This window comes from Protomyctophum parallelum (genome assembly GCF_964188405.1).
Source record: "Protomyctophum parallelum genome assembly, chromosome: 2".
NCBI lineage: Eukaryota > Metazoa > Chordata > Actinopteri > Myctophiformes > Myctophidae > Protomyctophum > Protomyctophum parallelum.
The window spans coordinates 42,062,084-42,088,374 of record NC_139699.1 but is presented as its reverse complement, the minus strand read 5'-3'; the positions used below and the strand labels follow the sequence as shown (position 1 = coordinate 42,088,374).

Here is a 26,291-nt window from a genome sequence, read left to right as displayed (position 1 = left end):
CTCTGTTCAATGAATGGCCTCTTCTGCTACATTAAACATTACTAAACATTAAACGTTACTTATACCTGTTATTGAGACTCCTATAGAGCATGTTGACATGGATAGCTTGGTAGTAGTATCTCTGTTAGTTAATGCAGTTTGTGGAGTGATACGTTTCAGTGTCTAGAAAAGTAATCATTGCAATGAATTCTGAAGAAAGACATCTTAAGATTCATGTTCTTCGCACAGCATTTTATATTAGAAACAGGTATAATAATAATAATAAACCCAAATGCATTGTCCATCTTTGAATTGAAAAAAAAAAAAAAGAAATAATGAAACTGAACTATGAATCAACTGGAAAGACTAGTTTCCAACTTTACCACAGTTTCAAAAGACATGCTTCATGGTGGTTTTTCAGTTTCATTACTCAGGCAATCATTCTTAGATACATTTACTGGGAAATATCAATGAACACCTCATTAGTTGCCTTAACATTTTTCATGTCATCTGCCACACAATGACCTTTCCATTATGACAGTAGCATTGGTGCTTCAATGTGTCCAAAAGTAGCAGAGAATTCAGATTGTCTACGAAAACAAATCACTGAGGAAAAGCTGTTTGTGTTGACTGACTGTAACTTATTGATGATCCTCTGTCTTATTATCAGTTCATTCAACAGAACACACAATGTTTAATATATGTTTTTCCTTCTAAGTCAATCAAGACATTTTGCACAATACAGAAACTATACAGTAGTAAAGACTTTTTGGACCTACAGGTTACTAAGAAAGGTCCCAAATGTAATGACAATACTACACGTTTTCCCCAACTGCTGCGTTCCAGAGATGAAACGGTTCACAATCACACTGATCTTCATGGTTTTGATTGCAAATTGCTGGTTAATTTACCTGTACTTTTATTTTTACAGTCAGGGTTGGTTGTTATGTCGGTGGCACTTTTGTCACGGCAACTTAAAGATTATATACAGCTCATATACATAATCAATGATCTGATCCCTGGATGAATTGTCCCTTGTAAAAAGAAAATCTCAGCAAGATGTGGATTTTGGATAACTGATCCAGTTATGCTCACAAAACAGAAATAACACTGATTTTGATACGAACATGGTCAGAATGCACCAGGCGTATGCTACGGGATGATTCAAAGAAAAGAAAATAGCTGGCCATCCTTCATCCAATTCTTATAGAACACCATATTATGGCTTTAACACAGATGAAAGCAAGCTTCAAGATGCCATATTGAGCAGTGGACCTCTCTAGACCGAGCCTCATTGTACATTATTGAACAGTATGGTGTGGTCTGGACTTTACGTCTTCACATTAATAATTCGGCACGCAACTCCTTGCAACCATTATCCCCAATGGCAGTTGCAAGGAGTTGCATTGGTGTGGTTCACCATAAAACTGTTTTGTTGCAAGGAGTTGCATTGGCGCGGTTGGCCTTAAAACTGTTTTGTTGCAAGGAGTTGCATTGGTGCGGTTGGCCTTAAAACTGTTTTGTTGTAAGGAGTGCCCGAGTTTGGGCTCTAAAGACTCCTGTCTGGAATATGCAATCATGTAAAACTGGTGGTGTACTTTATGTTTGACTATTTTATCTTGCCTTATTTTCTTTTCTTTGTTGTCTAACGTAATGTCTGTATATTGTGGTACTTGCTATTCTTTGTTTTTCATGTTAAAAATGGATGGTTCTGCACAAATTGTATACTACCATCTGTCAGAACGTCAATAAAAAAGAAAGAAAAAGATGCCATATTGCTGAGTATCCAGGATGCAAACAATATTGCTTCATGTTAAACCGCCCCTCTGTGTGTGTGTGGCACTGTATGTGTATTCTGTGTAGAATATTTAAAATCAACCCCTAAGCAGCAAAACGTTTAGAAAATACAAAAAGGTCTTTGTTAATGTTTGTTATTATTATTATTATTAATAAATCAGTGACATAAAGGAATGGTTCCTCTGACAGACAGACAGCATAAAAGGCAGTCCGATACAAACATTATTGACGACATTCCGCTGTGTCGCCTAATGGGCGAGAGACTCAATTCTACAATCACGTGGAAAAAAAAGTCTTAATAAACAGGATTAAATGCTCCTTACTGCTATCAGGCCTGGCCTCTGAATTCCAAGTTTTCAAATTTTGAAAATGGGTCCATACATAATGATCAGTTTTTTCCCAAATAAAACGTCAATAGCTTATTCAGTAGAAATTCTAGGGGGAGAGGGGGTTTTTCACCCCATCAGTTTTTGGCTACATCCGCCTGCCTCGGCCAACTTTCCTCTTCAACGCCAGAGTCGTACTCTTCTTCTAGAGGTTCTTTCACTGGTGCTCTGGAGAATTAAAGAAATTAAAAATAAAATAAAAAACAGTTTTAAGTCTACACATACAACCAAATAATAAGAAAACAAGCATATAATCCAATAAACTGCGACCAGAACAGTCCGGACTGATGGACCAACTGGCCACACGGACACTAAACAAAAACACTATAATAAATAAATAGAGCATGATTTTCAGGTCAAATTGAAGCTGTGAAGCTATAACTTGACTTATGTTTAAATCACTGTCAATTGAAGACATTAAGTATACTTACTTGACGTATCTCGGCGACGATTTCCCTTCGATAGCGTCTTTGTTCAGTTCTACAGCCATGATGTCGGAGTGTGGAACGTCAAACATCGGATCGAGCAGCAGCTTCTCCTGTTGAACAACAATCCATTAAATAGTTCCAACATGGCCAGTGTCTAGTTAGCAATTAATATTTCCAACATGGCCTGTGTCTACAGTTAGCAATTAATATTTCCAACATGGCCTGTGTCTACAGTTAGCATTTTATATTTCCAACATGGCCTGTGTCTACAGTTAGCATTTTATATTTCCAACATGGCCTGTGTCTACAGTTAGCGTTTATTTTTTAAGGACAAATGAACGTCTTCCTCACCATGATAGATCTCAGACCGCGAGCGCCGGTCTTTCTTTCCAAAGCCATCTTTGCGATGGACCTCAAGGCTTCAGGAGTGACGATCAATTCACACTAAAAGACAACACAGGGATGCTATATTTACTGAACGAAGGCATGAGTGTTACTCATGAAGCTATTCTCTTAACACGACTGCCACCATTGTTTCAGTCTCTGTCTAGTCATTTGCCACGGGTATTTGAAAGTGAGGTGACTTATTCAAGGAGAAAAGTTATGGAAGTTAGCTCAGGGATAAGCAATCCTATCACGGGAGAATTGCGGACCACCCGAGGCAGGTTTCTTTTTTTAGATCTGCTATTTTTTGAAAAATCATGAAAATGTGGCGCAAATCTTTGAATATATATTCTTTCAGAGCGAACGTTTTTAACTCAAATCTTTCCCTGGAACATCATATTTCCAGATGGGGGTCTGAAGCCAAATACAGATAATTCTGGGGGTTAGAAGATTTTTTTTTAGAATGGGCCTCAGGTCAAAATGGGTTAAACCATTTCGGGCGGGAACCCCTTTTGGTTCTGTTCTGCTTTAGCAATTGAAAAATAGTAGATCTACAAGCTCATAGCGCGGCAGAGTGCCGCACAACGAGCTTGTAGGTCTGCTATTTTTTTTAAATCTTGAAAACGTGGCGCAAATCTTTGAAAGTGTATTCTTTCAGAGTGGTTAAAGTGGTAAAGTGTGCATGCATTACCTTGTCCATACTGAAGAGGGCCTGGTACTGAGGCACCAGGGCGTTGCGTGGCTCGGTGAGGATGCGGACCAGCGAGTCCTCGTCCAGGCTGTGCAGCGGCACCACCACGGGCAGACGGCCCACGAACTCCGGGATCATGCCGAAGTCGATGAGGTCCCGGGCCTCCACGTGTCTGAGCAGCCGGTCCTTCTCCTCGATCTCCTGCACCGCGTCCAGCTCTCCGGCGCTGCTGGAGAGGTCGGCGGCGGCCCGCCGGCCCTGGCCCATGTCCGGTGGAGCGCCAAAACCCAAGTACTGGGAAAGAGGAAATTAAATAAAGAAATCAAAATCAAATCAAACTTTATTATTATTTATGAAGCACATTTACTCCCATTTAGACCTCAGGACGATTCTACAAAGGCCTTCTAAAAACCCTATGTTTCTATGTCAGTCGTCCTCAAACTATTTCATGCCAAGGACCCCCAAGATTATTATGTATTTGGCTGCCGGACCCCCATCTGAAAATATGTTGTTCCAGGCAGAATCTTTGCAGAAGCAAAGATTTGAGTTAAAAACGTTCGCTCTGAAAGAATATATATTCAAAGATTTGCACTACATTTTCATGATATTTAAAAAATAGCAGACCTACAAGCTCATAGCGCGGCACTCTGTGCTGCGCTATGAGCTTGTAGATCTGCTATTTGTTAAGTAGATCTGCATTATGTTAAGTATAACATAATGCTTAGAACACAAAAAGGGTTAAAAACGACTGTGATTGGCCCAGGCCGTAGCGTAACGGTCTGGGCACCGGACTGGTAATCCAGTCGCAGTGTGCCGCGGGTTCGACTCCCGGACCCGACACGGCCTTTACTGCATGTCATCCCCCACATCTCTCTCCCGTTTCCTGTCAGCCTACTGTCTGTCCCTTCAAAAATCAATAAAAGGCGTAAGCCGCAAAAAAAAAAAAAAAAAACGACTGTGATCGATCAAAGTTTGATTAGATTTTTTTAAGATCATTAACATTTTTTGGGCTCAATATCTAGTCAAAGTTGAACAATCATGCAGAGGGACGGGCCATTTATGCATAAATCCAAGGCCATGCATTTTTTTAAGTGTGTAAATTACCCTATAAAACAATAAAACACCAATTTATTGTTCTTATGTTATGAAAACGCATCAAGGAAACAATTTATTTTAATTATGATTCACCTTTTCGTTTTTCCTCCTGCTGATGATCCTGTCCAGTCCGTTAAAGGCCCCGGACGCTACGAACAGGATGTTGGTGGTGTCTACTTGGACCATCTCTCCTCGGAGCTTCCTGGAGTTCTTCTCGGGAACGCTGACCACCGTGCCTTCCAGGAGTTTCAGGAGTCCCTGGAATGAAACATGATGTAATCCAGGATGATCCAGCAATGTTCCTGACTGCCAGCATGACATTAACCCATTCTGGACGTATGTCATACTTTAGCTATTTTTAGCAAAAGGCTGATGCACACCTCAGAAAGGCTGGTGACAGGTGCGTGGGGCAATAGAGCATACGGTATATAATTTGTCTGTCCTGATTATGAAGGTCTAAATAAGCGACCGAAACGTCGACCTAATAAAGAGCAACATTTTGGCAAGTGTCTGACAGTGTACGGGACCTTTTCTTTGTTTTTCAAAGATACCTTTTTAATACTCTAGCTATTGAAAAATGGCAGATCTACAAGCACTTAAAAATCTTTGAATATACTTTCAGAGCGAACGTTTTTAACTCACATCTTTGCTTCTGGGGGGGTCCATGGAACTACATATTTTCAGATGGGGGTCCGTGGCCAAATACAGATAATTCTGGGGGTCCTTGACGTGAAAAAGGTTGAGCACCACTGACATAGGAACAGAGGGTTTTCAGAAAACAGTTTAGAAGCCATTTTTTAAGAATCGGCCTCAGGTCTAAATGAGTTAACTCATTTAGCAGTTCTTGGCGCCTTGGTTCTCCGTCGCCGGGCAACGCTTTGCTTCCGTGTTGTAATGTCATTCAATATTTTCCCTTCCGTCCTCATCTTTAGCAACGATCTATAGCCACGTTTTTCTCCAAATTGAAGCTCAGATTGAGGTGATCGATCATACAGAACAACATCCATGTTTTAGGAGCTCAATACAAAATCCCTGCGACCTCGCCATGCCGTTTTAGCGCTGTGTGTTTATTGCAAGCAATGTGGCCCGTCCGTTGCAGGCAGAACACAACTTGTTAATGGGTCGACAGTGTTTAACCCATTTTGGACTGAGGTCGATTAAAAAAAGGCTTCTAAATCCTAACATTTTTCTGAAAAACCCATGGTTCTATGTCAATGGTGCTCAACCGTTTTCATGGGAAGGACGCCCAGAATCCTCTCTATTTGGCCACGGACCCCCATCTCAAAATATGTAGTTCCAGGGACCCCATTTTTGTTAAAAATGTTCGCTCTGAAAGAATATATTCAATGACTTGCGCCACATTTTAACGATTCTTCAAAAATAGCAGACCTACAGTACAAGCTCATAGCGCGCCATCTGCTATTTTTCAATAGCTAAATTATAACATAATGTTTAAAACACCAAAAGTTCCCACCCAGAATGGTTTAAGGTTCAGTCATTAAGGAAGCACCACGACAGCCAAAAGCACAAAACATGCAGAGATCGCAACACTGTATCACCAGAAGCGCCCACCTCTCCCCTCCTCATTTAGTCGGGAATAATAATGAATTGCATTTTTATAGCACTTGTCCAAGTGCTCAAAGCGCTTTGCAATGGTTCATTGATTCATTCATACATTGGGAGGTGTGTGTGTGTGCGTTTGTGTGTGTGTGTGTGTGTGTGTGTGTGTGTGTGTGTGTGTGTGTGTGGTGAGAGAGTGAGAGTGAGTGAGTGAGTGAGTGAGTGAGTGAGTGAGTGAGTGAGTGAGTGAGTGAGTGAGTGAGTGAGTGAGTGAGTGAGTGAGTGAGTGAGTGAGTGAGTGAGTGAGTAAGTGAGTGAGAGACAGAGAGAGAGAGAGAATATATACAGTATATAAATATTCCATGTTATGTGCTTAATTTAAGGCATTTATGCTTCAGCCAAGAAAGCTTTTGCTAGCCTTGGTCCAAAATGTGTAAACTGGAAGGTAAACATCGTAGCCATGGGGGCAGAAGGTATGGAAATGAACAATTAACTATCATCAGCATGATAAGGTCATGTATTAATAACACGCTAATTTGTGGTGGCACTACCAAGTGAAAAGGTAGGTGTCACCAGTGCTACCTGTGAAAAAGTTAGTCTGGAGCCCTGGGTGGGTCGAATGTCAAAATATTGCCCATCAGGCAAAATATTGCCTGATGAAGATCTAGGATCACAACCAAAATCATAAGTTCGAATAATTGCCACAGCAAAATGTACTCCAGTAAGTATACAGACCTGCTGTACTCCCTCTCCACCTACGTCCCTCAGCTGGTGGATTCCAGGAACACTGCCGATCTTGTCGACTTCGTCCAGAAACACGATGCCTGCCAGGAACGAGCATGAACTTCATTAAGCACTTAAAGGTTTTGTTGTGCACACACACCAAATAAAACAGAGTGATAGTAGTCCCCCGTTGTCAGTCTGTATTTATTGGGTCGACTTGCTGAAAATAGCAGATCTACAAGCTCACAACGCGTGTAAAATTTGCCATTACGACAGCATCAACTCCCACCAAAATACATTTTAGTCGACTAAATCAACTGTAGATTTAGTCGACTAAAATCTTATGATATTTAGTCGACTAAAACTAGACTAACACTAACATTCCAGGTGACTAAAATGTGACTGAAACTAAATGAAAACTATTGAAGAGACTATGACTAAAAGTAAAATCAAAATTTGCTGCCAAAAACAACACTAGTGTAGCAGTCCGAGCACCTAGGCTGCTAAGCCAGCCACGTGTCAACCCAACCATCTCTCTCCCCATTTCCTGTCACCATACTGTACAGTGTACACTATCCAATAAAGCCCAAAATAAATCTTTCAAAACAAATGAACGCTGTACATCCTGTACCTTGTTGTGCTTTCTCCACAGAGAAGTTGGCATCTTGGAGGAGTTTTGCGATGACAGACTCGATGTCCTCTCCCACGTAGCCCGCCTGGGTTAGCGTGGTGCAGTCACAGATGGCAAAGGGCACGTCTAGGCATTTGGCCAGCGTCTGAGCGATGAGAGTTTTGCCTGCAACGTTGATATCATTATTAGTATTTCTTTTTCCTTTAACCCATTTAGGCTCGACGTCAAAATAAAAAAAAGACTTCAAAATTTTCTTTAAGTTTTCTGAAATACCCATGTTTCTATATCAGTTGTGCTCCATATTTCATGTCAAGGACCCCAGAAATTATATGTAATTGGCCACCAACCCCCATCTGAAAATATGTTGGTTCCAGGGACCCCTCAGAAGCAAAGAGTTGAGTTAAAAATGTAAAGAATTCAAAGATTTGTGCCACATTTTCACGATTAAAAAAAAATACAAGCTCATAGCGTGGCCGCTGCACTAGATCTGCTATTTTTAAATAGCATATGCTACAAACACCAAAAGGGGTTCCCGCCCAAAATGGGTTAACCATGAACCCTACTGTCCCCATTCTGGGGCACAACCATTCTGAGAAAATATAAGATCTACTGTACAAGCTCGCAAGACATTGTCTCAAAGCAACCTCCATGCAAGCGTGAGGATTCGTTAGAGGTGAGTTAATTAGACAGTATATGGACCCTTAGAGGACTGCGGCCAATTCATTATAAAGGGGTTTAAGTGCTTGACCCACCAATGCGGTGGATATCTTTGAATTTAATTATTTCACAGTGAACCTTTTTAACTCATATCTTTGCTTCTGAGGGGGTCCCTGGAACAACATATTTTCAGATGGGGGTCGGCAGCCAATTACATATATTTTTGGGGGGTCTTTGACATGAGAATGTTTGAGAACCACTGAGTCTCATTTTCAGATTTGTAACTGAAATATGAACATTTGTAGTTATGAATTGCACTTTGTTACCACGAGTACAAATCAGATTTTACGGATACAAATAATCTTGAGCCTGTTCAGCTTCCATACTAACCCTGTGCCCCCAGATAAACTCTCTGGTGTTGTGAAAGTGTACGTGTGTTGTTTGTGACATCGGGCCAGGGCATGCTGCTTAACCAGTTCTCACAACAGGTTTACTGGAAGAGTGACTCTCAGTCTGGTAAAGGAAAGGAAAGGTACTATGTTTACCCAGGGTAACTGGACTAAGCTCAATAACTTGTTTACAGCCAGGCCCTGCTCATAGAACATTTCATAGGGTAGGGGTTCAATGCCTTGTCCAAGGGCACTTGGACAAGGTGGTAATTTTAACGTGCCAGTCCGGGGATACGAACTAGTGACCTTCCGATATCAAGACTGCTCCGCAAACCGTTCGGCCACCGCTGCCCCTGGTGACGTCAGACTGGCTGGATTAGATTCGGTTCAGTTCTAGGTAGTTTACAACATGAGCTCCTGTACACAGGGACGTGCACACATAGACATCAAAGGGGGCTTCAGCCCCTGATCTTTTACCCGTCTGTAAATCAACCAGAATCAGACTTGAGGCTGGGGGAAGAAAAACGTAGCCTATAGTTATAGCTTAAATGGCCTTTTAGAAATGCAAAAGTCTCGACTTATAACTGGGGCTGTCAAATGATTTGAATTCTTTATCACATTAATCACAGCTTAGAAAATAATTAATCACGATTAATTGAAAGCAATTTCACGGTTCCCCATCCAGCTGCTCTACCGGCCACTCTACCCCTGATCCACTGACACCCTGGCTAAAAGCTATAAGGTTACACAGATGCGTTCCAGGTCTTAATGGGTGAACCCAGTTCCTCACCTGAGCCGGTGGGCCCCAGCAGGACGATGTTGCTCTTCTCTAGTTTGATGTGGGTGGGGTTTGAGTCTAAGACGTCTCCGCCCCTCTTCTCCGGGGGAGGCTGCTGATTGGTCTGCTGTGACGAGGCGCCCAGCGCGTTCCCATGGGGATTGAGCCCAGCGATCTGCAGTAGCTCTGTGGAAAAAAAACACCAAACAATCCATGTTGGGGTCACGGACGGACCAATAACTTTATGGTTTTCACCAAACAATCCATGTTGGGGTCACGGACGGACCAATAACTTTATGATTCATGTTGGGGTCACGGACGGACCAATAACTTTATGATTCATGTTGGGGTCACGGACGGACCAATAACTTTATGATTCATGTTGGGGTCACGGACGGACCAATAACTTTATGGTTTTCACCAAACAATCCATGTTGGGGTCACGGACGGACCAATAACTTTATGATTCATGTTGGGGTCACGGACGGACCAATAACTTTATGATTCATGTTGGGGTCACGGACGGACCAATAACTTTATGATTCATGTTGGGGTCACGGACGGACCAATAACTTTATGGTTTTCACCAAACAATCCATGTTGGGGTCACGGACGGACCAATAACCTTATAATCCATGTTGGGGTCACAGACGGACCAATAACTTTATAATCCATGTTGGGGTCACGGACGGACCAATAACTTTCTAGTCCATGTTGGGGTCACAGACGGACCAATAACTTTATAATCCATGTTGGGGTCACAGACGGACCAATAACTTTATAATTCATGTTGGGGTCACAGACGGACCAATAACTTTATAATCCATGTTGGGGTCACGGACGGACCAATAACTTTATAATTCATGTTGGGGTCACAGACGGACCAATAACTTTATAATCCATGTTGGGGTCACGGACGGACCAATAACTTTATAATCCATGTTGGGGTCACGGACGGACCAATAACTTTATAATCCATGTTGGGGTCCCAGACGGACCAATAACTTTATAATCCATGTTGGGGTCACGGACGGACCAATAACTTTATAATCCATGTTGGGGTCACGGACGGACCAATAACTTTATAATCCATGTTGGGGTCACAGACGGACCAATAACTTTATAATCCATGTTGGGGTCACAGACGGACCAATAACTTTATAATCCATGTTGGGTATTTCATAAATAAAAATAAAACATTGTGATAATTTCCATAACTTCATTATAGTTTGGGTCCCGGGAAAAAATTGTCTAATTCCGCTTTTTGGGTCTTAAGCCCGTCTACTCTGGAGTAATTTTAGGTGTATTTGGTTTTTGGCATAAATATAAGCCTAGCATCTGCTTTAAGAAAGTAAAGCAATGTTTCTGCTGGCATTATCATGTAATAATGTCAATGATGGAATCTGCTTGTGAGCCAATGGTGAGAATTAGGATCCTGCAGGGTTGAAGGTAAGGAGGCCAGGGGTTCTTGATGACGCTCTGGTACGTATCTGCTAAATGCCTACATTGCAGTGTTGATTTCGTCGACTAAAACTAAGACGAAAAATGTTCGTTGACTTGTTTGTTTGTTGACTGACGTAAACAAAATGGAAACTAAGATAAAACCAAGACTAAATATATTGACAATTTCGTCAACTAATAAAAACTAGACTAAAACTGTTAGTGGACAAGAGATCCACTATAAGTTATTTTACAATTAGTTGCATGCTGAAAATAACATGTGGGCTTGTAGATTTTTCAGCAAGTGAAAATTATATAATCATTATGACGGCATCCAGGCCCGCCAAAATACATTTTGTTTGACTGAATCAACTGTAGATTTATTAGACTAAATCTAAAACATTCCAGGTGACTAAAATGTGACTAAAACTAAATGAAAACTATTCAAGAGACTGACTAAAATCTAAATTTGCTGCCAAAAACAACACTGCCTTTTAGACTGTCTCACTCGCAGACTGTAGTCTTACTCAGTAAATAACTGCAGCCAGTATTTTTTTACTCCAAGGGAGAACATCAACCCCATGCTATAGGCCCAGGTTGACCTACTTTTTGGAACCCTATACATAACAAACAGCACTGACTGACTTGTTGTCACCAAGCGCTTTCTATAAATAAAAAAACCTTTCTTCCAGTCTCTTGGAAGTGTTTGGTTACATCCTGAGTCAATATAACATAGCAGGTTACTACAGTATGACACTAGTGAAATGCCATGGGCTAAATCAGGGGTTTTCAACTGGTTTTGACCCAGGGACCACCATTCTGACTAGCAGCAGCCTGGGGACCACCACTGTTGTGTCGGGTGGGTTCATCGTAGATCTACGATGGACCCACCCGACACAATAGTGGTGGGGCATTCATGCACCATGGGTTAAGATTGTTTTTGTTTTCTTCTTACTTGTTACTCACTAATCACACTATCACAGGCTACATTCATGAGCTGGACAAAAAAAACGTATTTTATGATCAAAAGTTTAACAAAAGTGTTTTTTTAAATGTACTAAGCTGGACTCAAAATAAGTCTCAAAATAATAATCCATTTCAGTTAATCACCCAAACACTGAAGACACATTTGACACATTTGACAGTCACAGTAGGTTTGTTTCTGACAACCCCCCCCCCCCCTCCCACACACACACACAGAAACAGAATATATATTTTTTATCTTATTCTATTAATCTAATAATCTTCTCTTTATTTTAACCAACCTACAACCTGCACCGGTTTATACATTACCTATCTAACATACAGAGGGAACTGTTCATTGTGTACCGTCACTTTAAAAGCGTAATGTATACATCATCGTACGACGGTGTCACGCACCAAAAATAGCCAATCTACCAGCTCACATTGCACCTGGTTGCATCGCGTTGTGAGCTTGTAGCTCTGCCTTTTCGGCAACGATAGACTGAGAAGTTGCACATTGAATAGGCCTACGTCACGTATTATGTGAGACTATTCAATCGATCCGCGGCAGATATTATAACTCTATGGCAGGGAGATTTGACTTTCCCAAACGTATTATTATGAATTGGATGAATAATTATGGCAACGTCTTACCGTGCTTGCCTTGGGCAGCAAGCACGGTAAGCATGCATGCGTTGGGTGGAAGCACAACATGCGTTGGGTGGAAGAGAAGGATGGTTGTTCCGCTGCAGCAGCTGATGGCTCCGTCAGCTTTTTTTTAGTTTATTTGACACGTTGAGCACTTGACTTTTTGAATTGTAATGTTAGAACAATTAAACAAGTAAAAATAGTGCAAATAAGTTTTATATATATTAGAAAGGTAAAAAAAAAAGTAAAGAAAAAAGGGCAAAAATACAACTTTTCTGAATGCCTGGCTGCGGACCACCAGCAGTACCTCCGCGGACCACCAGGGGGCCGCGGACCACCGGTTGAAAACCCCTGGGCTAAATGGATGGACTGCTACTAACTAACATAGTAGTTTTTCCGTTTCATTTCACTCAATCAAGTCACCCATTCTGGACGGGAACCCCTTTTGGTGTTTTAAACATTTTGCTATATTATACTTTAGCTATTGAAAAATAGCAGATCTACAAGCTCGCGGCACCGAGTGCTGCACTACGAGCTTTGTAGATCTGCTATTTTTGAAAATTCCTGAAAATGTGGCACAAATCTTTGAATATATATTCATTTTTAACTCAAATATTTGCTTCTGGGCGTCCTTGGACAACATATTTTCAGATGGGGTCGGCGGCCAATTACATATATTTTTGGGGGTCTTTGACATGAAAATGTTTGAGAACCACTGACATGGAAACATAGGGTTTTTCAGAAAACTGTCAGGATTTAGAAGGCATTTGTAGAATCGTCCTCAGGTCAAAATGGGTTAATTCAAGTGGCTGATGCTATAAATATATTTTATTTTAAATTATATATAGTTGTAGGGGCATGTCATGTGGTCTACCTGCAAACCTACTGGTAGATCACAATCTACCTTTTGGGCACCGCTATCTTACAATAATGATAGGATCAGCAGCATCAGAATAATGGTAGAATCAGCAGTTGGCAGTCAAAGCAAACACACAGACGCGTTTCGGCCCGCAGGCCTTCGTCAGTGTTGGAATTTGGAATTTCCGACACTGACGAAGGGCCTGTGTGCCAAAACACGTCTGTGTTGAGTGGCAATTGGATATTCCATTCTAGCATTTAAATAACTAGAAGTTAGGTTAACAAGAACCTTTATAAGCAGTGATTGCCACCATTTTGTTAGACTCTCTGTCTGTCTAAAACTGTGTTTATAGTTAAGTTTGACACGTTTTGTTTGCGATACACCCACCTCGGGGAGTCAGGGAGGCCTGTTTCTCTGTCTCCGCTGGCTGCTTGGCCCCGGTAGCAGGAAGGTTGTTGTAGATGCGTTTGTAGTGATTGTAAACGGCCACCGCCATCACTTTCTTTGCATAAGACTGTCCGATGATGTATTTGTCGAGGTAGGCGTAGATCTGGAAGACAACGTTATAATAATAATTATAATAATAATAACTTGAAAAGTCACAATTTTGAAAAATTGCAAAGTGTGGTTGCTGCAGTCGCTTACATATACTCCTTCTAATATTGAACATTTCTATAACGCTTTAATAGTTTGGTCTTCTGCCCCTGCAAGGGAATTTCAATTTATGTCTCTATAAACGTTATGCAAAGCTCGGCCAATCACAGCAGAAGTTAGGTAGGTTACTCCGGAAAAAGGAAAATAATAAAGTGTGACAATCAGGCCTGGAATTTCATCCTTTTAGGGGCAAGGCCACTTGGCCTTGCCCCAAAGTGTGGTCAACTTTTTGAGGGCACAAGGCCAAGTGTCAGGGCATGAAGGCCATCAATTCAAAAATTATTTTAAGTAAATTATTTTAGCTTAAAGGTTAAGGATTACATTGGCGAACATTGGTTCAGAACAGTGCTTCTTAAATAAATAATCACAGCTTTAAATAACAAAATATAAGTACTGTTTTGTATATTGTAAAATGTTTTGGGGTCCCAGTCCAGAGATGAAAATCATAATGAAATGGCCTAGGACCCTGTCAGGCTGTCACCCTAGGCTAATTCATATACATTTAAGTCCTTGAAATTTAAATGGCTGAGGATCATTGAGTTAAACTGTGAGTTAATTCACAGAAAATGCAATGACAGCCTGCATAACTTTTGAATAAGGGCTTGGTTTAGAAAAGCCTATATTTTGTGCTAAACTAATATATTTAATAACATGGCATTGTAGAGAGATAAGATAAGATAATTTCTCCATTGTGGGGCTGCAGGACTGAGGACTCTGGAGATACAGTAAGTCAACACAAAGTGAAAGTGCAGCAGCAGCTTCAGATCAGTTTTTTGTTCTTACCTGGAGACAGTGTGTGCTGTGCACAGGGGAACAATTGTTTAATTATATCCATGGATTTTTCTGTCGCTATCCATAATGCGACGCAAAAGTACATTTATGTTTGTTTTGGTGGGCTAGATAGATACGGTAGATCATCTCTCCTCCTCCTTGTATGGGCAGCCACGCTGTTTCGCATTAGACAAAAATAAATCAGCTGGACCATGTCCGACCAGCGACCAACGTTAATGCATGTGACGTAGGACCGCCACACTGTCGCAACTGTAGAAAACATTATTTTGTTTTGAGTGATAGTTGCAGTTTGACGGATAGCTAGATTAGCTACACTAGAGCGTGTGGGCTAAATGCCCTCTGTTTACTCTGTCAGTGCGTGTATGTGTGGCGCGGAGGAGGCGTGCGGACGGGTGTGTGTGTGTGTGTGTGTGTGCGCATCATGACGACCAGCGGCAGTGGGGGTAGTTATTAAGGCAAAGTACAGCAAAAGAATCAAACCACTTTGCAAATTGCAACACAACTACAACACAGATTTGTTCTGCGTGGGACGTGAGGGGAACATTGGTTACCGTAATGACTGGAAAATTGCGCAGAGGAAAAACGGTAAAATGAACTCGGTCGGGGCACCACGGCCACTGTGGCCATATGGGCATATACTTTTTCGAGGGGCACACGGCCAAAGAGAGGGGCAATGACGGCCGTGGCCGCCGTGAAATTCCTGCCCTGGTGACAATAACTATAGTCTGTTTGCCCTTTGGGCAACCACACTAATAATAATAATGCATTTTATTTACGAAGGACTTTACATTCTCACAAATGCTACAGGGTTAAAAGCAAGGCAAAATAATTTAATAAAACCGACAAAAGGCACTAGGACGGCTCCACACGTCCTAGTCTAAATGGGTTAATGCGGCCCTCAGGTTAATATCAGAATACTGATATTATTTATTTCAGCTGTTACAATTCCAAACCACTTTAATTACTTCAGTCTAAATTAGTAGCTTAATGACTAGTATTAAAATTATTTTTTTATGTCCAATGTATTTGCATTTAAGTTCATAAAGTTAACATAAGTATAACTAAATGCATTTGAAATTAAATAAAACATTTACTGTTCAGGATTCCAATATAAACTAGAAAGCAGTTCCCTGCAGAAACTGCGTGGGCTCGCCAAAAGACACAATGTATATAATGTACAGTAGAAAATGTATTAAAGCTGAAGGAAAAGTTAAAAAAAGAATGTATAAAAATGTGTAAAAAGAATAAGCATAAATAACTGCATAAAGCGGAATAAAGTATGTGGAAGTAGTATGATGCCCAAAAAGTGGCAGAATAAAGTAAGTAAAGTATTACTGTCTACTAATGATTTGTAATGTATGAATAATGCTTTATTAATGCTGTATTATTGATGAATTAAGAAAAGGTAAAAAAAGAATCAATCCAATGGAGTATACATATAAAAGCATTCATGAGCTTAACAGAAATTGTTTTGAATAGCATACTTTTACATGTAAAAATAAGCTTCAAATAGCATATAGGCCTATGTTTAAAAGCATAAACACAATGATTATTGACAATGGTCTAAGATTTTTCTTTAAATGTAAAAAAAATAAAAAAAATAATAATAATAATTCAAAGTTTTTTTTAAAGTTTTAGCTTTTTAAGTTAAAAAAAAGTTAAAGTTTTTAATTTAGACGTTTTGTTTTTTAAGGTTTTTTTATTTTATTTTAAAGTAATGTTTAAAAAAAAAAAAATTGTAAGTGGGTTTTTTTTTTAATTTTTCAATTTGTATATATATTTTTAATTCTTTTCATTTTTATATATTTTTTAAATTTTTATATATTTTTTAAATTTTTTATTTATTTTTATTTTTATTTATTTTTAAATTATGTTTATTTATTTTTATTATTATTACATTTTTTATTAAAGTTTATTTTTTATAAACGTGTGTGCGTGCGCTTGCGAGAGCTGTGTAAAGGCCAGCCAATAGGAAGACAGGGTGTGTGTGTGCGTGTGTGCGTGCGTGCGTGCTCTTGCGAGAGCTGTGTAAAGGCCAGCCAATTGCACAAATAGACCTACAAGCTCACAAGGTATCGCAGAGCAACTCATTGAGATCTTGTAACTTTAATTTCAGCCCTGTAATTAAGCCCTTATATGTCTCAGCTGTGGAAGTGTAAGGAATGTGTGAGGAATGTGCGTGCCGTAAACATGGAGTGCTGTCACTGTGTGGGACTGGGGAGTTATATCAGTGCGCTCATGCAGCGCTGTGCTGCATGCCCAAAAGAACAGTGTGTGGCGGCTGCGTGCGTAGAGAGAGAGAGGGGGGGGTCCCAGACGGCACGACACATGCACGTTATGAGTGTAATTTTATCACCATAGATTTCACTGCGTAGGCTATAGTTTATGAATGGAACACATTGATAAAGGTCCCCCCTGCTGCATTTCCAATTGCTGCGAATGACAGTGTGAAGGCAAACCCCAGCCAATTAAATAGGCAAGAATCCCAATTCCCCGCCCATACGAATCTGAGTCTACCGAAGTATTAGGTGAGAATCTGACCTAAGTTGGCACTAATTAGGCGAAACGGCCTGCGATTCAACTGCGATTTCGGAAAAAACGTTTAACGTATTAGAATACGGTTTGAACCACGAAAAGGTCCAGAGTCGTGTGAGCTTTCTAAAGTTTAAATCACGTTTCTACGACAAAGTATGCCAGAGTAATGAGGCTGCAAAAGTGAGGTTGATTTAGAGATAAAATCCCATTCATTGTCTATGGGAGGAAGTTAAAAAAGTTAAAAAGTATAAAAAGTATAAAACTTTGTGAAAAACAAAATACAAGCACACCTCACTGCAAAGAGCTGAACAGTTTGAAGTTTGAACTAAATTTCTAGCACAAAGTATGTGGAACTAGTTAGATGACGAAGGTTGAAATCCAAGGATAACAATAGTGTGCTCGCTGAGACGAGCCCACAAATATATATTTTAAAAAAGAATCTGGATTTCAATTCAAATATAGCAAAAATAGCAGATCTACATGCTTGTACATATGCTATTTTTGTTACAACAGTATGTTAAATGTGGCCCTCTGGAGTGAATGTGGAAATATAGTGGCCCTCTCATATTCAAAGTTGACCTGGGTTGACCTGGGTTAGCGCATGTTTCAGTTGCATCCACTTTCATTGGTGTCAAAAAGCACATGGTGGTATTCTACTGAGTAAAAGCACATGGTGGTATTCTACTGAGTAAAATAAGTGTAATCTTAAAGTGATGTTTATCTTTGGTAGAACCTTGGACCGTACAGCTATCTGGACATGAATAGTTGCTCTCTCATCGCACATAAACAAACACGGACGCAACACACTTTGAGTTTTGGTACGATGACAACGATGTGCAATTACCAGGTGGTGAAATAGGCAGGCGGGAAAGAGAAACAGGACTTGTTGTTATTCAAGTAAAATCTACCTCGTTTTGGGTCATGTGTTGAACGTGTTTGGACAAATGGAGAGAGAGAGAGTATCAGTAGAAATGTTTGTGGGGGGCACAGTGGTGCAGTCGGTAGTGCTGTAGCCTCACAGCTAGAAGGTCCTGGGTTCGATTTCTGTAGCTTTTGGGGGGAAGAGGTTTCTTCCTGTACCTTTTTAGGAGGAGGAGGTTTCTTTCTGTACCTTTTTAGGAGGAGGAGGAGGTTTCTGCTGAAAGGCAAACTTGACCGCTTCGTTCGCCGACTCCTGCTCTTTGTTGAGACTCTTCTTGGAGTCAGTCTCCGACAGGACCACGAAGAAATGGTGACACTTCTCACATTTTACAAAACGAGTGGAGGCTGTGGGGGGGGGGGGGGGGGGGGGAGAGAGAGAGAGAGACAGAGAGAGACACAGAGACACAGAGAGAAAGAGAAAGAGAGAGATAAATCTCAGTGAGTCATTCTGTAGAGAAACTAGGTCAGTGAGTCCCTGCACACCCATGACCTTTGACCTATTTAATGACTTAAACATTAACCTCCCGTTAATGTTCTTCTTCCCGTTAGTGTACAAAACACCTGCCTGGCAGGCAGCCATGTTTAATTGATACGTTACCCGTTTTTCCATTCCCGTTACCCCCTGAATTAAGACTGAGAAAAAAGCACTCACACACGAAGGTCTCCACTCGTATGCAGGCGTCTCCACATTTAGGACAGCGAAGCTGGCTGCCACCGGACCCTCCTCGCTTCCCCGACTCGCCGCCCGATTTCTGCAATGGAAGGAAACACAATGACGGTTTGGCAATTTTTGGCATTTATCATTCCAGCGTGACTTTGAACTTTGAAGTACGCCACGCCAAAACTCATGTCTGGTCTTGAGCTGTCGTACGCCTGTTGTACCCCTTTTCTCCCCACTACATTTGAAATGTGTCCATCTTTGAATATACAGTATATTTCAGAGCGAACATTTTTAACTCAAATCTTTGCTTCTGGGGAGGGTCCCTGGAAAAACATGTTCAGATGGGGGGTCCGCGGTCAAATGCAGATAAGTCTATGCAGATAACTATTAGAAGACATTTTTTGAAACGACCTCAGTCCAAAATGGGTTAATTCATTTGAATGAAACAAACATACCTTGCCACCGTCGCCACCATCTTTGACGTCTCTTGACGAAAAATATACAGACGTTTCTGAGAAGGATCTCACCGGAACTCTCCTGGTGGTCAGCGGTACTTCAGCTTTCTCCGCTCTACTTAAAATGGTCAGATGAAATCGTGAAGAAGAGACACCTGGCGAGAGAATAAAAAAGAAACATAATAAATATTATAAAACATCATAGAATGATGAACACCAAGATCAACTGGAAGAAGAGAGTGCGCCAGAGTCTCCTTTTAGTTCATTTACAGTTACAATTTAGGCATTTAGCAAACTAAGCAGGTAAATACAAGGTCTAAAGCTGCGTTCAGAGATGAATATATATATTCGCCTCGGTTCGCCAGGTCGCGCAGCGCCTGTTCGCGCAATTCTCGCCTTTGCATTGACTTTGTATGTAATCGCGCCGCTCTAACCATCCAAGTCTGAACGCACCTTTAGTGAACGTTCACAAACAAAACATAAGAATCACACCCAACTGTGAAGTGAGGGGCGCTCTTATCATCGTACGTCATCATCATACATAATCTCATTCTGGCCAATCACAATTTGCGTCCTCACTTTTCCGTCTTCACTCTTATCTTCAATGTTTGTGTTTACTCAACCAAACCCGGAAAGCTGGATATAGTCTGATTAATTGTCACATTACAAATAATTGCGATTGTGTTTTGGCATTGGACATATACTGTACATCAGTGGTTCCCAAACCTTTTCATGTCAAGGACCCCTAAATTGACACTAATTAGCCCACAGAGCCCCATTTGAAAAGATATGCCAGGGACCACCATGAGAGAAGATTTTTACGGCTGTCGCAGTGATTCTCAACCCGTTTAAAGGACCCCCAGTTTGACATGCATTAGTCTACGCTCTACGAATGGCATTTCTATCTCTGGAACCCCCAATTTATATTGAAAAATCAATGTTAATCTAACTCTGAGTGTACAAAATGCAACCCAGTTCCATTTGTACATTCTCTGAGTTACAGACCCATAAGGGTCCATTTGGTTCCCACTTTGGGAACCACTGCTGTACATAAAAGAAAACCTTGTAACCTTGAAGATCTGCTATTTTTTTAGGCACAATAACTGCAGTGGCGATTACGTAATCATTGTGCCTGGTTCGAGTTTCCACCTACGCCGAGCCATGAGGCCCATAGGGGCAGCCGGAGCCTATCTCCTGTTTCTGTAGCGTGAAGTGCAGTACACCCCCTAGACATGACAACGACAGGCCCGGAAGAGAATTCCCCAGTCATGTTTCCCATAGAAGTTTCAAAAAGTATTTATTTAAAGACATTTAAGCCTCGGACAAAGCCAGCTCTTGTTTTGGGCCGATCAAATAATTAGAAAGAAGAAAAACGTTTCAAAAGGTTTAATTATTTGATCGGCCCAAAACGTTGTGTTTATAGTCATGATTTGTCACAGCAAGAGTTGGCATTGTCCAAGGCAAAAAAAAAGGTCTTTAAATAAATACTTTTTGAAACGTCTATGGGCCACCCTGTCGTTGTCATTAAAGGGGGCGGGACTGTGACACTGGCTGGGGGATGAACCGGCCAGGTATGGCAGACTATTGGTACGTCGCCGGACTAACGTATGCCCCCCAGATACTCTGACGGACTAACGTATGCCCCCCAGACACTCTGACGGACTAACGTATGCCCCCCAGATACTCTGACGGACTAACGTATGCCCCCCAGACACTCTGACGGACTAACGTATGCCCCCCAGACACTCTGACCGCAAGGCCACCCATGGTACACTTCCTAGTTCCTATGACGAGAGTAGGATGAATGTGGTTGCTGTTATAGCGCATTATCCGCTCTAAACCCCGGCATAGTCACTGCATTGAGGTTGCTGTTATAATAATGTATAGCCCCACTCTAACATAACCAGCATATAGCACTGCAGTGTGGTTGTTGTTTTAATGTATCCCCTGTATAGTGTATACTCTAACATCACCAGGATATTCACTGCGTTTCCACACCTCCTGTGGGAACTGCGTGCGGTCTCTCTGCCCACCCCACTTACATAATGTATAGAACACTCAGTGTAACCCGAGTAGCCAGCAGTCTTATTTATCATTAACTAATGTCATGTCAATCCATGCTTGTACTGTACTCATAATATCTGACCGGACGGACGGACGGACGCCATTCAATGTACTCTTGGTTTTTGCTTTGACTCTATAGCAGTGATTAATAAACGTTTTAGCCCGTGAACCAAATGTTATGTCTCCCGAGTCCGACACCGGGACCCAAACTAGTGAAAATAGCAGATCTACAAGCTCACAACGTGTCGCAATAAGCTATTTTTTTCACTAGATCTTAAACATTTGTTTGATAATTTATGGAATTTCTTTGACATTTTTTTTCTTTGACCCATAAGAATTGGTCCGCGACCCAACCGTGGGTCCCGACCCGGTGTTTGGGAACCAGTGCTCTATACCAGTGGTCCCCAAAGTGGGGCCCGGGGACCCCCAGGGTTCCTTGAGGGAGTTCCAGGGGGTCCCCAGCTAAATGGACCCTTGTGGGTCTGTAACTGGGTCCGTTTGGTTCCATTTGTACACTCTCAGAGTTAAATTAACATTGATTCTACAATATAAATTGGGGGTCCCCGAGATAGAAATGCCATTAAATGGGGGTCCGTCCGTAGACTAATGCATGTCAAACTGGGGGTCCTTGAAATTAAACGGGTTGAGAATCTCTGCAAGAGCCATAAAACATCTTCTCTTATGGAGGGTCCCAGCATATCTTTTCAAATGGGGGTCCGCGGGGCTAATTGGTGTCAATTTGGGGGTCCTTGACATGAAAAGGTTTGAGAACCAGTGCTCTATACCTAATGTCATGTGTGCCTACTGGTTGCACGCTTGGTCTACTCGCAATCGTTTTATTCTTTGTACACTTATACACCTCAGCCTCGAGATGTAATATGGCTATTAAGATAAGATCTTTATTTGTAATCATGCACCTAATATTCGGACACGGGCCACCAAAACTATTCGGCCGAATAGTGGCAAAAAAGCCAGCGCTACAAGTTGAAGCTGCGCACTAGCATAATTTCCATCCACCAGCTGTTTAAAATCACACCCATCTGAAGTGAGTGGTGCTGTAGCGTAGGCCTACTTGTACTGTGTGTGTGTGTGTGTGTGTGTGTGTGTGTGTGTGTGTGTGTGTGTGTGTGTGTGTGTGTGTGTGTGTGTGTGTGTGTGTGTGTGTGTGTGTGTGTGTGTGTGTGTGTGTGTGTGTGTGTGTTAGGCTGTGCAACAGTGACACTCAAGCCCTTGGATGCAGTTTATCACTCTGCGATGTATATCTGATGAACCTCATATATAGAACTCATCACTGCGTCCTGTATGACAGAGTGGCCTTCCTTGGCCGACAAGCGAAATATATTACCGTTGTATATTTAAGCTCTGCTGGATTGGAATCCTGTAACATATAGGCTCACACTAAATGTAAACACAGAACTGGGGAAAACAACCTTTTGTTTTAGTGCCTCAACCACGTGGAATGATTTACAGCTTAAATTAAAGATCTGCTCTCCCATTACATATACGGTCAATTTAAATCTTTGATTGCAGACTTAAGTGTCTGTTTTTAAACATGTATTAGATCACACAATGATGAAATGTTGCCGTTCTGTTTTGTCGTTTTTGTTTATTGCTTTGAAAATGTATTGTATTTATGTTGTACCGTATCTCGACGACACGGCAAATGAGGGAAAACCTCAATGTCTCCCGAGAATAAATAAAGGTTTGAATTGAACTTGGTGGTGAAAGAAACGCTACTTCCTCCGTGCTCAGACAGCGTGCCTCGACATCGGGCAAGTACAGCCAGGGCATGCCCACTTGCCCCAAAAGTCTATTATAAAATGATAGTGATTGAACAATTAATTATTCAATTCAACATTTACTAATTAATTAATTAATTAGTTGTTTGTTTGTTTATGTGGCTGTGCGATAAATGCCTCAATTATCATGCCTCAATTATTATGCCAACAAAAACAACAAAACAGAACGGCAACATTTCATCATTGTGTCATTGCATAGCTATGAATATGGGTTCAGCTAAAAAATATATATATATATATTATATTGCAGCGACAGTGAAAACAGCACGTGTATATAGGTAAACATTAAATGCGCTTAATTTAGATTCCACAGGCGCCCTAGCCCTCCAAGCAGAACCCAAATGCTACTGAAGTTTCTGACATTTGTTCGACCCAGTGCATTGGGTCCTGTTCCACGTCGTCCATGCCACCTGATTAAAACATTTACTGGCTCATGTTTACATGTTAAAACGCCTCCCCGCGGCATGTGACGCCATTATTTTCCTTTAGTTATTCTGAATTCGGTAACTTTAAGTAGCTATACATCCCGGTGCGAATATCTCCTGTGGCGCGGAAGCCGTTAAGTATTTTTAATATATGTTTGCCCGATTTGGAAGCTTGGATTCTTCTTGTTTATTGACACCTCATTGTACCGCCTATCTGGCTAGCTAGTGGCGCTATAGCTATGACACAGCAGATCAGAGGCAGGGACGTAGCCTCACAAGCCAACCGCACACCGGGAGGCGGTACAATAAACGGTAAACAAACAAGAAGAAATAAAGCGACCAAATCGGTCAAACAAAGATTAAAAATACTTAACGGCTTCCGCGCCACAGGAGATATTCGCACCGGGATGTATAGCTACTTAAAGTTACCGAATTCAGAATAACTCAAGGAAAATAATGGCGTCACATGCCGCGGGTCCTATTTTAGAGAGAATCTCCACATCCGCATTTAGGAATTTCCATACGAAAATACACTAGCGAGCAGGGACCCAACGTAAAACTAAACAAAATATCAAAAAAGTTTTACGTAGGGTCCCGAAAGGGGCTACAGGCGCCCTGTGGTGGCTTCTTTAAAAGATTTCTGATGAATTGTAACAAGTTTAACAACATTCTGTATGCATTATTATTTCATATAATTTGGATGTCTTCATCATTGTTCTAATATAAGTTATGCCGCTGCCTATGTCAGCCACGCAATTTAGACATGTAGGTCAACGTATGTCAGTGACAGTGACTGATTACATGTTCTGCATGACCTCTCTACTCTATGGGCTATTCATTACTGTAATTGCAGAATACATTATTTAATCGATAGCGCATGCAGGGCCGTTCTACTAGTTCTAGTAACATAAAAACAATGCACATTACAATGTAGCCTACTCCAAAAACTAAATTACATATTTATATATTTTATATTAATTAATTTATGTTGAAGCTCCATTGTGAGGATGAACTACTTTGGTGTTTAGCCTAGACAGTGCAGGGTTAAATAAAACATAATACAACCACAGCAGATAAATAATAATAATAATAATAATAATAAATCAGTATAAGTATCAGTATAAGTATGCTTATTACACTATTATTCAGTATTATCATTGTTATTGTTGTCATTTAACGACTATGTATGCTAGGATTGACTTAAACACAAGCAAGTCCAAAGTGGGTGTGTTGGTTGTTGAATCGTGGCTTTAAATGTAAGGATTAGCAGGTATATAATATAGGTCTACATGTCTACTTTAAACAGTAAAGTGCACACAGACTCACGTACCTTTTCTGGAGGTTGAAAACAGCCTGGTCGCTGCTGTTCTACAAGTGCAGGACATGTTGTTTTCTCCTGTGAAATGAAAAACGAGCTCTATATGTTGTTGTGGCAGAATATTTGCCTGACTGTATTATGCTATATGGTTACAGAACAAAATGTCCTGCTCTCAGCCTGTGCGTGTGTCCCGTCGGCAGGCAGAGAGAGGGCCAGCTAGACAATAAGGGAGGTGGCATAAATATAAACAACTAGTAAAAAGTGTACTGTGTGCTGTTATTATTATTATATTATAATGTGTTTAATGTAATGTCATTAGCTAGCTGGCTAAGCTAGCCAGCCTGATCCAACCAGTTGGTTGTGAGACCAGTGTTTTTTTGGCGAATCTAAGCTAGCGAATATAAGACTTCCGGTGGACGATATCTTCAAAATAAAAGTATACTCTAGAGTAAACAGAATCCATTGAAAAACTGTTTATTTGCACACTAAAAAACATCTAAATGATTAAAACACATTTAAACGATGCACTACAACACACATTATGTTTCTTTGTAAACACATAAAATCAATAATAACTTTAAAATATCTAAATGGATAAATGCTGTTCACTGGAGTGCGTGGCCTTTACAAATTGGACACTGGACAAAAAAACGGCTCTTCGTGCCAGCTGTTCTGACGGGGAGACATCCTCTACAACGCCACACTCTCCGCTAAGCGGGAAAGGAGTAAAATAAAAAGTCACAGGCTTTTTACTGGGATCAGAGGTCAAAAAATTGTACTGGGATCTAGAAACGGCACTTTTCTTTACCTCTGATCCCAATAGAAGGACGGCCACTCTTAATTTTAAACCTCTACCGCTTAACAAAGAGTTAAAGGAGTTCTCCCCGCACTCGTGCATATGTTGGACGAGCTGACACGAAGAGCCGTTTTTTGTCCAGCGTCCACTCTGGTCCGGAATCGGCACTTTTTGACCCTTTGACCCCAGTATGTATGTTTGTTTCTTTCCTTTTTTACCTCCTCTATGATGATTTATATTTGTACGTCTCTAATTGTTATGATGAATTGAACATGGTGGGCCCTATTTGTTGTATTATCCTAAGTACTGGACCCTCGTCTGGTTCTGACAGACCGGTCTTGTGTGTGTAGGCTGGGTGGCGTGTGACGACCCGGTTGAATCATTCCTTGGTCCGGCGGCGGACAGACCGACGGGCCCGGAAGAACAATAACATGACACCAGACAGTATCACGCTAAGACGTTC

At 41.1% G+C, this 26,291-nt stretch overlaps 1 protein-coding gene across 1 annotated transcript; it reads right to left on the bottom strand.

The window, feature by feature from the left end:
- Positions 1 to 207: 207 nt before the first annotated feature.
- clpxa (caseinolytic mitochondrial matrix peptidase chaperone subunit Xa) lies at positions 208 to 25,412 on the bottom strand. The gene is made up of 13 exons (XM_083759573.1): positions 25,045 to 25,412; positions 19,427 to 19,581; positions 18,963 to 19,062; positions 18,501 to 18,655; positions 13,796 to 13,958; positions 9,511 to 9,684; positions 7,675 to 7,839; positions 7,056 to 7,144; positions 4,854 to 5,018; positions 3,666 to 3,959; positions 2,942 to 3,034; positions 2,594 to 2,700; positions 208 to 2,330 (listed from the first exon to the last, which is right to left on the bottom strand). The coding sequence occupies exons 1-13, from the start codon at positions 25,097 to 25,099 to the stop codon at positions 2,240 to 2,242; spliced, it is 1,806 nt and encodes a 601-aa protein (XP_083615699.1). The 5' UTR covers positions 25,100 to 25,412; the 3' UTR covers positions 208 to 2,239.
- Positions 25,413 to 26,291: the final 879 nt, after the last annotated feature.

What these genes read in the sequence shown, in the direction of transcription:
- clpxa (XM_083759573.1), bottom strand. Translation starts at nt 25,099, where the DNA reads ATGTCCTGCACTTGTAGAACAGCAGCGACCAGGCTGTTTTCAACCTCC. An exon ending in GCTGGGGCCCACCGGCTCAG is followed by an intron (nt 7,840 to 9,510) that starts GTGAGGAACTGG and finishes TCAACGTTGCAG; the next exon opens with GCAAAACTCTCATCGCTCAG. An exon ending in TGTGGAGAAAGCACAACAAG is followed by an intron (nt 7,145 to 7,674) that starts GTACAGGATGTA and finishes CGTTCCTGGCAG; the next exon opens with GCATCGTGTTTCTGGACGAA.